A 15,199-nucleotide genomic window follows, 5' to 3' on the forward strand; every position below is an offset into this window, starting at 1 on the left:
TAGTTATGCCATATAAAATAGACATTATTACAAAAATAAATTGAAATAAAAACCTAGGGTAGTATTCAACTAAGTCCTACTCAGAGCAGAACCATTGAAGTTAATGAACCTAAGTTAGCCAGGGCCATTAACGTCAATGGGTCTACTCTGAGTAGGACAAACATGGAATACTACCCTGCATCTGATAGCAAGATTTCAGATGAGACCATCTTTTCACCACAAGGAAGCAATTTTACTTTACCAAAGGCTGGTGTTTAACACACATGTTTAATATCTTATGGTTCCCCTAAAGAAAGACAGAAAAAAGAATTAGTTATAAAATATTCTTGATTGCCATATATTTTCTTTTCAGTTTGGAATACGTCTCATAGTCTTAATATTTTGTTTATTTATTAACTATGTTTATAGAAAGCCATTCAGCTCCAAACATCTTCCAAGGTCGTTTACAATAAAACCATTTACTTTTTTAATTGAAAAAAAATCATGTCTAAAAAAAATAAACATAACAATCTATAGGCACAAACTCTAAGTAAATAGCATACATCAAAGGACAAAACAGGCATCACTATCAGAAGTAGATTCCATCCATGTTCCCACAAGAACAATCTAACTACTCTACCCACAGCCACTGCATAAAACAGGAGGCTCTGATGAATGGCCATACCAATCAGCACTGGTGCAAAGACTAGCAGCTGTGCTGTATCGCTGGTATCCATAGCAAGTTCACACTGGGAGAAAGTTCTATGGACAGGTAAATAAAAGCAAAAAGCAATGTCTGAGGAATCAATGGGTTGGATTGCATTTCATCTGTAGTATTTCAAATCACTGCTTGGAAGAAATGCAAAACAGAAGCCCACTCAAGTTTTCCTAAAACGAATGAAGGATCTACTGCAGTAGTATATGGTGGGTTCACATTTACAATTTTATATTACACGAGTTACAAAAGCAATTCATTAGAAAATATATATTTATCAACTTTGCCCCATCATCTGACTGTAAGACAGACCCTGTTTCAAAAATCACTTTATTGTAGAAAATGTTAATATTTTCCCCATGTAACCTTATTTCTCCCCCTCTCAAGTGCATATGCATCTATTCCATGTACAACAAAGACACTCAATGGAGCACTGCCAACATTGTTGCTATAGGATATTTTGTGAAAGAGAAATACAGAAAATATATTTACGGACAGGTCCTGCTGTGCATAGCAGCAATCAAATCCTTCATAATAACCGATTGATGGGATTTAAAAGATAAGCAGGAGAATCTGAAGAGTAACAAATAACCAAATCTATATATAAAACGTACAGTGTTACATTGCCTATTGAAGGTATCTGTTTATGATTTGTGCTTTTTGCTATCTCCTGTTTAAATAATTAATAGAGGAGTAACTTCATTGCAGAGCAAAAAGATTATTAAAAATCCTGCCTGTTTCATTTTGATTATCTGATAAGACAAACTGCTGCCACGAAGATCTTAGTGTATTGTCACAGATTTAAATAAGTACTCATTCTCTAAGATTCACCACTATTTTAACTTCTCCATTTATTTTGAGGTTAGATTGTTATCACAGTTCCTGGGGAAGGTACATAGCGGAGTGGTAGAGCATCTGCCTTGCATGCAGAAGATCCCAGGTTCGGTTCCCGGCATCATCCAGGTAGGGCTGGGAGAGAATCCTGCCTGAAACGCTGGAGAGCCACTGCCAGTTATTGAGGATGATACTGAACTAGACTGACTATTGGCCTGATGTGGTATAAGGCAGCTTCCTATGTTCCTACTTTGGTGAAAGGTGCGGAAAAATAGCAGCCTTTGTTTGATGTAGCCTAGCAGATTAATTACTTTCGTAGGCAAAAGTCTTCACCCAGTGCATGAAATGGACCGTGAAGATGTTGGACATATCTTAATATATTATATTTTTGTGTCACTCTATCCGTAAAGGCTTCTGCACAGGTACGTGCCTGCACTGAAGAGTTCACAGGTAACATGACACTTACAGGCCAGGAGGGCAAGGAGAAGCAAACATTGACTGCAATGGCAACAAGGAGGAGGCGGCACTGGTGATGAAGAAGACAAGAGGGGTGGCAAGGGGGCCTGGCAGCGGCACCTAGTTGGCCCAATCCCAGGCCTAGCGGGCGAGTGAGTGAGCAGCAGCAGCAGCAAGGCCATAAGGTAAGTGGAGGGTGAGGGAGAAGATTTGGAGACCTGCTGGGGGGGCAGGGGGAGGTTTGGAGACCTGTGGAGGAGTGGGGGGAGGTTAGGACACCTACAGAGGGGGCAGGGAGAATGTTTGGAGACTCACAGAGGGGGAGGAGGGAGGTTTGGAGAGACCCACAGAAGGAGTGGGGAGAGGTTTGCAGGCCTGTGGAGGGGGCAGGGGGAAGGTTTAGAGATCCATTGAGGGGGAGAGCTTTGGTGACCAGTGTGTGCACAGGGGCTCTGGCAACCTTTGTGGGGTGAGAGGGTGGGGGTACAGTTAGGGGTACCTGTCAGAGGCAGTGGGGGAAGTGGTAAGGGCCACATGGCAGAGGGGATGGAGAGATGACTAAGGGGTGCTTGGCAGAAGTGGTGGGAGAGAGTGCTATAGGGTGCAGTCTAGGCTGGGTTGGCAAGTGAAGTGAGCAGGGGTGGCAGCCCTTAGTCTACTATATACACCGGGGTCCAGTGTATATCTATGTGTATGAATATATGTTCCACAAGATGACATTAAAATATAAAAGGAACACTTTGCTAAAGGAAACAGTTTTGTGGATGTCATCCTCACTTAAATAATCAGTAATAATATTGTGTTGTTCATTTTATAAAAGTATTTGCATCTGCATAGGATGTAGAATCCATGTCATAATAATCTTCCAGTCTCCAATGCAATGTTTCAAAGGTGGGTCGTTCTTTGGGTTCAGCACTCCAGCATTGTAGCATGATGTTATACAGCTCTTGAGGACACTTAAGTGGTTGAGGGATTCTGTAGCCTTGATCCAGTTTCTGGAGTACTTGAAATCCCATCAAACCTAAACCAGAGTATAAAAAAACCCTCTGAAACTAGAACACGTATAAAGTGATAATTCATACTTCTCTGTAGTGATTCTACAAACATTGTCCTTCTATAATGTATACTCTTATAGAAATGTCCACTTAATTCTTACTAATATTGCTGTGCTGACAGAGAATCAGCAACTCTCATCCTGCCTTTCTAGTAGAGGATATGATTAGCCTAGATGTATAGGAATTGGTTCCAGCTAAGCAAACCATGGGAGACTGGAGTCCATTGCCTTTAGAGTATACTTGATAGGGTTCTGCTATGATTTATGTTCCAAACCACAAAGTGTGGGTTATCCAAGAGTTTTTATTCTACACATGGCATTTGAAATTGTTGCCAGACTAGCAAGACCCACCAAGGAAATGGGTTTTGCAATTACTTTTGGACAAAGCACTCACCTGCATAAGGCATCTTTCCATATGTGATTATTTCAAAAAGGAGTATTCCAAAAGACCAGACATCAGATTTAATGCTAAATTTATTGGAGCGAATTGCTTCAGGAGCCGTCCATTTCACAGGCAGTTTTGTTTCATGTTTGGCTTCATAGACATTTTCATTTTCTAGCTGTCATATACAAAAAACAAACAATGTCAGAATATAAACATTGACTTTTTAGGATTGGATTGTTTCAAGAGTTGCCTGTGTAGCCAGTAGATGATTTTTTGAATGTTTGCTGTCATATGCATTTTAAAGCATACAAAATAAAATATCTCAAAATTTGAAATGGATTCAAACACATTTTTCAACTTCCTAAAGAAAAGACTACCCTTTTCCCTGTGTCTCATTGTAATGCCGAAGAACTTCTGCTAAAGAACTATTTCTCAAAAAACAAACACTAAATCATTATGGCTGCTACTCACATTGTGTTGTTCACATTATATTCCCATTTCCACATAATGAAAGGAGTAAGACTAGCTTTACAAATTCTCAAAAAAGGAAAACAGGGAAATGGAGAAAGGTTAGGAGCATTCAAAATGTCACAAGAATGTGGGAGAGGGAATTGTGATGTTCATCACCCTGGAAGTTACAGGCTGCAAAAGCAATACTACAACAGAGCACATAATAGTTGCACTTACTGGAACAAAAATGCAGTATTTAGCAGCCAGTTATTGTGGTCTAAGTTCTGGGAACAGCAAAAAAGTGGAAAATAGGGGTACATAATGTGTGATGATAGAGGTGAGCAGATTCTCATCATAATGGAGATGAAAAATCTTCAGGATAGAAGAAGGAAATGGGAATGAACTGAGGAACAGAGAATCTGGAAATATAACATGTGTGAGATAAGGGGAATAGGACCATGACTAGTTCTTATTTAACTTCTTTAGTTATATGAGGATGGTCAAGGTGCCAGTAAAGGCTTTTTGGGACTTATTTGCAATACACAGAGAGAGAGAGAGAGAGAGAGAGAGAGAGAGAGAGGGAGAGAGAGAGAGAAAGAGAGTTTTAAAAGCAACAAATAGAACTTCACCCAGGCTTGCTCTGGATCCCTATAGAGATTCCATTAATCACCTAAAAATATATGGAGGAATAGGGAATGTAGCTAGCTTCAGGACAGAGGAGGAGATGGGGCATTTTCCTTTCATGAACTTCCCTAAGTTAACTTGGGATCTAAGCCAATGGATGTTATCCAACACTAAAGCCCCACTGGCACAACAAACATCTTTGCACGCCACTTTCCCCCCCTCTCCCATTGCCCCCAACCCCCCGCATGCTCTCAAAATCACTCTAGAGGTTTGGAGGACCCTCTAAAACAGATTTTGGGGACATGGAGGGGGTGAGGAGAGGAAACAGGAATCCTGTTGTGCCAGCAGAACTAAGTATGCAGAGCACTGGATATAACCTAATAAAACTCTATTACATTGTTCCTATTTTTAGAAAGCCGCTTTCTCCCTTTGCGGGAGAGCACAGGTTATACACCTCATGTGAATTACAGTGAAATTGTTCATTCATTGTTAACCAAGCCGTCAAAAAGCAATGGGATTTTTCAAGATGTGCCTTGCCAGGGAGATAGAATCTTTGTTTATTCATTCCTAGGCCTTGTTTTGTCAAGCGTACATGCAATATTGAAATGCCCATGATTAACTGGAGCCTACCACTGTGAATCCTGAATTTGGCAATGACAGCAGCATAAGCCTCCTGCTGGCACCAGCGGCACAGGACTCATGTCTGGCCTTCAGTAAGAAAACAAGGCGACAGCAAGAGCTAATGCATTCAGAGACCTTTGTTTTGTGATTAATTGCTGGCACTGAAGGGCCATTGACTTTGATCATCATCATTTAAACAATTCCAGGACTAAAAATACAGACTCCGAGAGATTTAAATTAATATATTGGTTAAGAGTGGCACCAATTAATTTAGGCAAAGTAAGCTGACAGACATTGGAAAATAAATGGAGAATTGTTTGCTTGTGATTGAGGTTTTCAGAGGTTAGTCCCTTTCCTTCCTCAGACTCTCTAAGACTTTTATTGCTTGAGGCTTGGGTACACATTACGACGTTTCTACATTTTTACATGAGGACGGCAGGTACTGGTGCAACAACATGCCTTCATTTTGTTTTCTTGATCTTGGAGGCCAATTTTTAAAACAAACAACCTTGTTCTAGTTTCAAAAATAAGAGTATGTTTATCCCTGGATTTAAACAAGGGTGGGGGGAGTACCATGCTGCTTCTTTATATAACATACAGGTCCCTGATCCTAACAATATCCCTTTCTGCATGGAGTTGTACTTGGATCATATTAATGGGAGTACTCTAGGACAGCTCCTCGCAGAGCATACTAGCCTCAAGTTTATAAAAGCAGGAATGACCACTTCTACTAGTTCGATTGGGTCTGTTTATGCTGGTCCACCTGAGACAGATGTGGAATTCTTGACTCTTCCATCAGTATGATCTTGCCACCACAAGCTCCCAATTTCCTAAATGCATTTAATATTTTTAATTTCATTTTTAAAAGAAAGAAAATTGTGAACACACATGCTCCATTGCAGATGTTGGGGAGAGGTGCAAATCTCAGAAACCAGACTGGCTCAGTCCATGGGTTTGAATGTAGTAGTTCCACTCCATTAGTGGAGTCTAGTTCATCCAGGGAGCAGCTACAGTGGGATAAGTCTGAGCTCTTGAGATCTTGCCCAGGTCTTCCATGCTCCCACTAGTGATATGAGATCATCATGGACTCAAGCACACCTGCCAGCCTCCCCTACAGCAGTTCTTCACGCCAGGTCTGCCTGCCAAGCATCATTCTGAAGATGCAGCTCTTTACTCTGGCCTTTGACATCCAATATATATTTTTCAGGACCCACCTACCAGGACTGGCGCCATGCATGCCAGGGCCCTTGGGCACCAGCTTGCCCTGGGCCCTGGCGCACGCACGCATATATACACCCCACTTACCTGTCTCTCCTGTCTTTTGCAGCTGTGCATGCTGGGCTGCCATTAATCAAGATGGCGGTCAAGGTTTCCCTAAGGGGCTGAAGTCTCCGCCGCTATCTTGATTGATGGTATGCATGTGTGCTATGCACACGCATCCCTGCCATCAACCAAGATGGTGACAGGGGCACCAGCACCTTAGGGAAACCTTGGCCACCATCTTGGTTAATGGCAGCCCTGCGTGCGCACCCCACGCAGCCACAAAAGACAGGAGAGATAGGTAGGTGGAGCCAGTGAACAGATGGGTAGCTGGGAAACTCTCTCCCTGTGATCCATGGCAGTACTCTGCCGCAGATTGCGGAAAGGGAGTGCTACTCCTCCCCATCCTATCGAGGGGGCCCGGCGAGGTCCCTACCTGACCGCCCTGTAGCACTGGCCCTGCCACCTACTCCTGTAACTGTAATTTGTTTTAAACTGTTTTTTTAATGTTGGATTTTAAATTGTTATAACCCACCCTGGGATCTGATGGTGAAGGGCATGTAATAAAATGCTGCTGATGATGATGATGGATGGTGATATTGATGATAATTGTGCCTCGGTGAGGAGAGAAGCAAGGTAGGAGGAACTTTTGCTTGAGGTTGGGCTGCCTGTGCCCAAACTACCTTTCAGGTTTTTGCCTGGGTTGCCTCCCTTCGCTCTGGTAGAAATGCATTTATTTATATGTATTTGTATAGCAGTGGACTGGGAGGGGATGAAAATTAAGCCAGGCAGTTAGAGTGGTGAATTCACTGCCTATGTGTGTGAAAGTGAGAACGAATGAGAATGTGTGTTTACATTTGTTCATTTTATGTTTATGTATCTATTTACTATTGCATTTATGTACTACTCTTCATTTTTTTAAAAATCAGACCAGTTCACAAGTGATAACAACAAATAATATAAAACAGTAAAATCCCCCAAAAGCAGCCCTTAAACTCAGAACAACATTAAGATAATACATTCATTTTGTGCCCTTTCTGGTACTAATCCTGTTCCACCCATTATGAGAAATAGGATAGCATTTATTTCTATTTCTAGACAAAAGTTGTCAATTCTCAACAACCACAAACCATAAATGTTTTATGTTAGTTAAGTTTTTGAATGGATTTGTTTGGTCCAGTAACCTTCATAGTTCCTTAAAACTGAACAGTTTCAGAAAGGGTTGGCAGTTCCCTGAACTCTTTATTTCCGGAATAATTAAAAAGGGGCATGTCAAGATTACCTCTGTGTCTCCTTTCTGGTTGCTCTAGATTGTACACCAAAGCAGCATGAAATAAAAAGTGTACAGCTTTTTGCTAAATGGCCTTCAGTTATTTTCCCCTTATTTCTCTAAAAAGAAATCTACAGACAGAGCTTTAGGGCAGGAGTAGTCAATGTGGTGCCCTCCAGGTGTTGTGGGACTCACTTCCCATCTGCCCCAGCCAGCATGGTCATAGATGATAAGAGTTGTAGTACAGCAGTTCTGGAGTGCAACACATTGGCTACCCTTCCTTTTAGGCATTCACCATATGCTAATTATGGATACCTGAAAGTCAGTCACTGTGCTCTGCAGCTGAGGGCCTCCTGCAGATACCATCTCATCAGGAGGTCTGTTCCGCACAACACAGGAAATTTACCTTTAGTGCTGTGGCACCGACACTTAGGAATTCCCTCCCCTTAAATATTGGACAGGTGCCATCTCTGTTATCTTTGCGGCACCTCCTGAAAAGCTTCTTCTTTCAACAAGCCCTTTAAGTAGAGACCTTATCCTAGTCTGCATCTGTACTGGAATTGTTCTACTTTTTAAAAAGATGTTTTAAAGATTTATTTTTAAAGATGTTTTGTTTTTAAGATATTTTAAGGACATTTAAAATGAGGTTACCTGATGGCATATGGAAGGCCCTCTGTGTATGCCCAGGAACACTCTTACTACAGCATCTGCCAGGGCTGAACCCGGGCTCATCTTAATGTGATGTAGCTAAAGTGTTGGATTGGGCCAAGTCTGAATCCTGGCTCAGCCCACATCTGCATTTTGTATTTAAAGCACTAAGATACCACTAAGTGGGTTTTTTTGCTGCCCTGGCCTCCTTCTGGGGGGAAAGGCGGGATATACATTTCAATAACAACAACAATTCATTGACGTCTTGTATTAATGCTTTTCTTTGGATTTCACTGTGACTGCAAGTGGTTAGTGAATGGCACCCACAAAACATATTTCTTTTGATTCCTTCAAATATCCCTTGTTGAATCTATGTTTCCTGTAAGGAGAAGAGAGAGCGGGAAATTCCATTATGCAGCTGAAAGTCCTTGTGTTAGCTGCAGTGCTTACCAGGATTCCTCCCCATGTACTGCCTTGCATGACTAATAGTGATCGCAAAAGTATCACTGATTTTAAAAAATATACGACTCCAGACTACCTTGAAAACTCGTGCAAGTCCAAAATCTGCCACTTTGTAAACATTGTGATCACCAACAAGGACATTTCTAGCTGCCAAATCACGATGGATGTAGTTCTGAGATTCTAGATAAGCCATTCCCGAGGCAACTTGAGCAGCCATGTCCACTTGTTGTGGCAAATGGATCCTGGATCCTCCATCATCTATAAAGAAGAAAATAAATTTTAGGGAGAAATTTTTTTATATTTTTGCCCAAGACACCTAGTTAGTAAGGACAACACTGTGATTTTTTTTATTAGATAGATAGATAGATTGATAGATATAATAAAAAATATATTATAATAGATAATAGATAATAAAATATTAAATATATATAATAATGTTATATATATATATATATATATATATAATACACAATACTTAAGTTTCATAATAAATGCAATAATATATTCCAGCTGCTGTTCCTCTTGATATCCTCAGGAGAAAATAGGCTCCAGGGCTCCAACCCAGATCCCCACAAAACCCTCCCACAATACTACCCTCCCCTCCCCCAGTATCTATACAAGGCAACCATTCAAGGCACTAGCCCTGCACATCCCATGGTCTCCCTCAGGCAACTCCAGACATTGCCTGGCCATCAACTGGTGTCTCCTCCAACTCACACTCCAGCTGTGCATCCTCACCTAAGAGCTGCAAGACAAGAGTTCTTTTGCTCTTGCCCTTCAGCTCACACTTATTCAGAGGCTGAGGAAGTTTCATGGGTACCTTTCCTTCATTCTACAAATCATGTTGGGGGGGGGTCTGCTTCTGCTACCTATACTTCCTGAAAACCCCATGATGTCCTCTGCTGGGCTTTTCTGGAAAGCACTGAAAGGCAAGGACACTGTATAACTATGTACTTGACAACTATCTTTCTTGTTTTTTTAAAAAAAGTCATGTCTGTAATTTTAAAGAATTCTGTACATTAGTAACAAGAAACTGAAACATCTGTTACTGAGTATTTCTTATGGTAATTTTATTTCACTCACAAATACAAATGGCTATTTGCTAAAGAAAAAAAAAGTTTGATCCATTGCACTCCTGAAAGAATCTACATAGACTACAGCCATCCAAAATACTTGTTCCTCTTCTGCTTTCCATCAATAATTGTTTTTCACATCCACAATGTAATGATATTTTATATAACCCATGGGAAAGCCATCTACTTCCAAGTATTGCTAATGTGATTTGAGGGTTTAGGCTTTTCAATGTGGTCTCTCTCTGTGTGTCACACACACACACATTTCAGTTACATTGTCTACCAGCATGAATGTTAAATTTCTCTGAAACTCACACAACAGGATGAAATTTAGCAGTGCTATATTTTACTTCCGTCATTAAATGGATTCACATGTGGAAACATATGTGAAAAGTTCATTAATACTTTTCATGCTGGAAATGTCAAAGATCCATTCCCCTGGGGTTCCTTACCCTCAGTACTCCAAGGGGGTTCTCTGCTTCTGAGAACAGTCCCCACCCCACTTCTCCCTTTCCATGGAAGTAATTATCCCTGGTATTCACTGCCACCACCCTTCCTTCTAAATTCTTCCCCTGAGTGAAGGGACCTCAGAGAACTATGTGATTTTAGAGGGATTTACCCTCATTAATCAATCAGTAGCGTTCAGCCTTCTAGCACTAGATTTAGAATCCTTAGTTCCAAGCCAATACACACCTTTTATACAAAGATTGTTTATTTAAGAGTAGATACATTGGTATATACAAAAGGAGAAATAGTAGTTTGATTCCTTAAAGCTAATCACCCTCAGGCGGGCTACACACAGTCATTGGCATAACAAAAGGAGAGATGTTCAATACAGACACGAAACAAAAGAAAGACTTATCCTAACTAGGATCCTATACTTACATGCAAGTAACTCTATGCCTTCATGGAGCAGCTGGGTTCCCAAATGGCTGTCCCTGTTACACGACAGCGAGTCGAGGTCCATGGGACAAGGGGAAACTCAGTTTTGAAAGAACCTTCTTCATATTTATGGGGTTTTTTTCCTCAACAAGGGGGGGGGGAGTAAATAGCCATATCCCACCCCTGCTGGGGATCCCTTCCTTTGAAGTCTTTGAAGACTGAGAGAGTTAGACAGCATCATCCAGGAGTCCCGATCTACAACATCCCCTCTTCCTGACTTTTAATCCCAGGAAGCTGATAAGGGGCAACACCTAAGAATCAGTTGCATTTCCTTGCAAGGTTGTAAATTGCCTGTCTGACACTGAGCTTCGGATTTTCCCTAGTAGGGAATCTTAAGGAAGCCACAGGCTCCCAGAATTCTCTCTGTTTGCCTCACTTCAGCTTGACCAAAGTTAGCTATTCTTGACAGGAAATTATTGAATTTCCTTGGTAGAGATGGGACAAACTTTGAATGGGGGTGTTAGAATGCAAATGCCCCCAGATTCAAAAAGTCTCACTCAGTTCAAGTTGGGCTCAGAAGTTTTGATCTGGCTTGAAATGCTGTAAGCCCCATTCCCAGTTGCCGACTTCCTTCTCTGGCTAGTCATCTCCACCTCCTCAGGCAACCCCTCCCCCTTACTTCTGAAAAGAAGGAAGGAAGGAAGGAAGGAAGGAAGGAAGGAAGGAAGGAAGGACTTCCTAACAGAGCCATACGACAATGGAACCAATTACCTAGAGAGGTAGTGGGCTCTCCGACACTGGAGGCATTCAAGAGGCAGCTGGACAGCCATCTGTCAGGAATGCTTTGATTTGGATTCCTGCATTGAGCAGGGGGTTGGACTTGATGGCCTTATAGGCCCCTTCCAACTCTACTATTCTATGGTTCTATGATTCTATGAATCACCAGCAGCGGCAAGGACTTACTACAGAAAGGAGAAGGCTTGAGGGGCCTGTCACTGTCCCTTCGCTGAAGCTTTTCTTTCTGAACATTTTCAGAAGCAACATTTCCTTCCTGCCAAGAATCATAGTGTTTGAATCAGAAACAAGTAATAACAGCCTATGTCCCTAAGAAGCACAAAAGGTGATGTTTCTGCTGCTCAATTCAGTTCAAAAGGCAAAGAAAGCGGCAAATGCCATTACTCCTGAGCATGTCTAAGACCTTTATTGCACATTAATTACAGGTTCCACAAGAGCTCTCCTTTGTCCTGTGATGCTTAACCACTGGTGGCTACTCCTTCCTAAATGCAAGGACTATTTTGTTTTGTTTTTAATTAGGAAGGAAGCATTTGACCAGAACATTCAAAAACTTGAATGATTTTAAGGGCAACAACATTTCTTTTGTGGTCAACCAACCATTAAAGAAGATAGAACTGTATAAATATTCAGTCACAAGATCAAAAGAGCAAGGGTGAAGATTAAAAGCCAACAGTCATTTAATGTCTAAGAGATATTGCTACATTCAGAAATATTGCTACCTGTTCAGTAATGAGTTTATTGGACCCCTCCCCAAAGGAAAATACTCAGAAGAGTTGCTAACATTCAACTGGGAAACTGCCTTATAAAGGGATAGATTATACATTCTCTAATCCCTTGATAAAATCTGCAGTAAAGAAAATATGTGGGAAATTGCATTGAGTTTCCATTGATTACGCAGACAGCACCAATCCTAGATATGAACTAGCAAATCTGCCCTCTTAACAGCTTTGAAGGTAAAATGTTAGCATACCAGCAGAACAGCTCTTCTATACTAAGGTATAGTTAAAAAGTGTAAATATGGCATACATTGGTTAGAGGCAGACCAAGTCAGGCCCAGTGAGCATGGTGAACATGACCCATTGGCTAAAGCATGGAGCTCTTGGCCATACATATCTTTTAATCTCTGTTTAACAATGAATTTAGCTTGCATTGGATCCAAGGACAATAGGTAAGAAGGCGGCAAGCCAACAGTACTCATTTTACTGATTAGCTCTCTTTTCCAAGTAGACATACAAGAATCAAGCAGCACCTGAAGAGTTACTGGGAAAGCAGAAGAACATATTCTAAATAATTAATTATGTCCGTGCTAAACTGCTTAATGAATTAAGCCCAGCTTCCAAATTCAGGGCCACATTAGCAACACAACTGGTTGTACCCAATATAGCTCTAAAAAAAGGTGACTTCTTGGGACAGGAACAGAATAGTGTGTGAGTGTGACCTAATTTAAAATATGAAGAATTGTACCATCTCACATCTCAACCTCATTGTCACTTTGGGCAAGCCCAGCATTAGCACCTGGAATTGCTGGGCAACTTCTGGGGACTCAATGCCCCACCAAAGCCATAGATCTAGTCTGGCATTCTGTGCAGTGCTACCTGTCATATTAATTTCCCGCAATGTCCTAATGTAGTATCAATCTGGCTCATTGAGAGAAACGAAAACACACCTGGATTCAGCCAGTTGGTACTATTTGGACTGTTCCTCATAGTACTGCCACCCCCAGGTAAGCCCAAGGGGGGCCACCAATAGAGAAGGAGGTCACTTTGCAAAGACCCTGTCAAACCTGGAGAGAGCCCTGACTTTAGTAATGTAGGTACCAGCTACAATTGCCTTCCTTGGACAAGCACAGACTACATCAAGCCTCCAGACTGCAACATCCTTGGAACCAGAGGGATATAAGGCAAGAGTTCAGCTTATATACCAGCAGTAGCCTCTGGAAAAATCTGGGAACTACAGCATCACAAGTCAGTCCAACAAAGAAGCTTCTTGGATTACAATAGGCAAAAATAGCTTGATCCGTATATATGCTTCTGTCAGGCTTGCTCCTATCTCAGCTGCTTTCTTGGGCCTGGCCATACCTTACCTCTGGCTCACTTTGTCTATGCAATGCCTCATTTTGCCTTGGCCTTGTGTTTGCTTCACTGCACCCAGCTGTGTTTTGCTCCCAGAACCTTACCTTCTGATGTGGAAGGAGCTGTATCTGAGACATCCTACCTTCACAACCTAAGAGCACACTTCTAGTGTGACCTTTAACTGTAGAAAAAGTTAATATGGGGGGAGCAGCAGGGATGAGTGTGCTCACTCCACACACACACACACCATCATCCTTCCCATTGCCTAAGAACTCATGGAATGTAACTGTGTGACGTCGGGAGCCTCCTGTATAGCAGTTCTAAAATGGATGGACTCCTTAGATTAGATATAGAAGGCTTTCCACTTCACACCGTCACCCTCTACAAGTTGGAGGCCAATGGAACAATGATGAGGGGATGGAGCTTTCCTGGTGCCCACCACTCCATGCATTTTCTCTTCACATAAACTTTAAGAATATAAGAGCCTGTTGCATCAGGCCAAAGTCCTGTCCAACCCATCATCCTTTTCTCACAGTGGCTAACCAGATGCCTATGGGAAGAACACAAGCAGGACCTGAGTGCAACAGCACTCTCCTTTCCTGCAGTTTCCAGCAACTGGTATTCAGAAGCATTACTGCCTCTGATAGTAGAGGTAGAAGATAGCCTTCAGGGTTAGTAGCCATTGATACTATATCTTCCATGAATATATTCAATCGCCCTTTAAAGCCATCCAAGTTTGTGGTCATCAGTGCCTCTTTTTGTGAGCGCCTAAAAATATGATGTTTGAAGAGGGCTAATAGTTAGGGTTATAGTGCCATTCTGGAATGTAGTTTTGTGTCATGTCTGCATGATCCTTAACCTAATACAGTATTCAAAATACACTCCAGTACTTATGGGCTATACCCCTCACATATGCGGACTAAGTAAGAATCAAGTAGCTTGGTTTCAAAGGGACGTGCTGATAGTCAAGACACTATTACAAAAATAGAATACATGAATGCGACCATATATAGATAACTGGTCTTTGACCCTTGCAGCCAATGAGAGAATGACCCAAATGAAAACGTCTGAAGAAACTTCAAGGATTTTGGCAGAGCTTCATCAACTTCTCTGGCGATTGAGAGGGTATGTGGAACCTCTGCTTAGTGCAGGGAGAATAGACTATTTAATAAATATGTGTGTGTTGGGGGGGACTACTATTGGAAGGAAAGGTGGGATAAAAAATTAATAAATAAATAATAAATAAATAGATTTTTCTTTGTATTTATTTTTCTGTTCTTTCTTTTGCTCTGTTCTTTTAACCAATTTCTTAACTATGTTAAGTGTGTCCTAAGTGATATCCTGAGGCTGGGGTTCTGGGAGAGTACAAAGACATTTCAAGATGGCTCAGAGTTTTACAAGAAAGGATTGGATGGGTTAGGGAAAGGAACAAGTCCATTTGTTTTGGGCCAAATGCTTTGAAATAGAAAGTCTTTTATTGTTATTTCAAATTTAAAAACTGAATAAGAAAATACAGTTTTCAAAAATGTAGTTTGTCTTTCATGAGGTTTAGATAGGTAACTTGGTCGCTTTGTGGATCTCCCACCAATTACTACAGCCAATCAAAGTTTATTGAGCTG

The 15,199-nt window shown here is 41.4% G+C and overlaps 1 protein-coding gene across 2 annotated transcripts in view; it reads right to left on the reverse strand.

Annotated features, from left to right (window-relative positions):
• Positions 1-427: 427 nt before the first annotated feature.
• The window catches only part of FRK (fyn related Src family tyrosine kinase), an 85,560-nt gene continuing 70,788 nt past the window's right edge, over positions 428-15,199 (reverse strand). For both annotated transcript variants that reach the window (XM_061623658.1, XM_061623657.1), the window contains 3 exons: positions 8,835-9,016; positions 3,433-3,598; positions 428-3,005 (listed from right to left, as the gene is read on the reverse strand). In XM_061623658.1, coding sequence (XP_061479642.1) covers positions 2,791-3,005; positions 3,433-3,598; positions 8,835-9,016 — 563 coding nt within the window. In that variant the 3' untranslated portion in view covers positions 428-2,790. The remainder of the gene's footprint in view (positions 3,006-3,432; positions 3,599-8,834; positions 9,017-15,199) is intronic.

This window comes from Rhineura floridana, chromosome 4, assembly GCF_030035675.1.
Source record: "Rhineura floridana isolate rRhiFlo1 chromosome 4, rRhiFlo1.hap2, whole genome shotgun sequence".
NCBI lineage: Eukaryota > Metazoa > Chordata > Lepidosauria > Squamata > Rhineuridae > Rhineura > Rhineura floridana.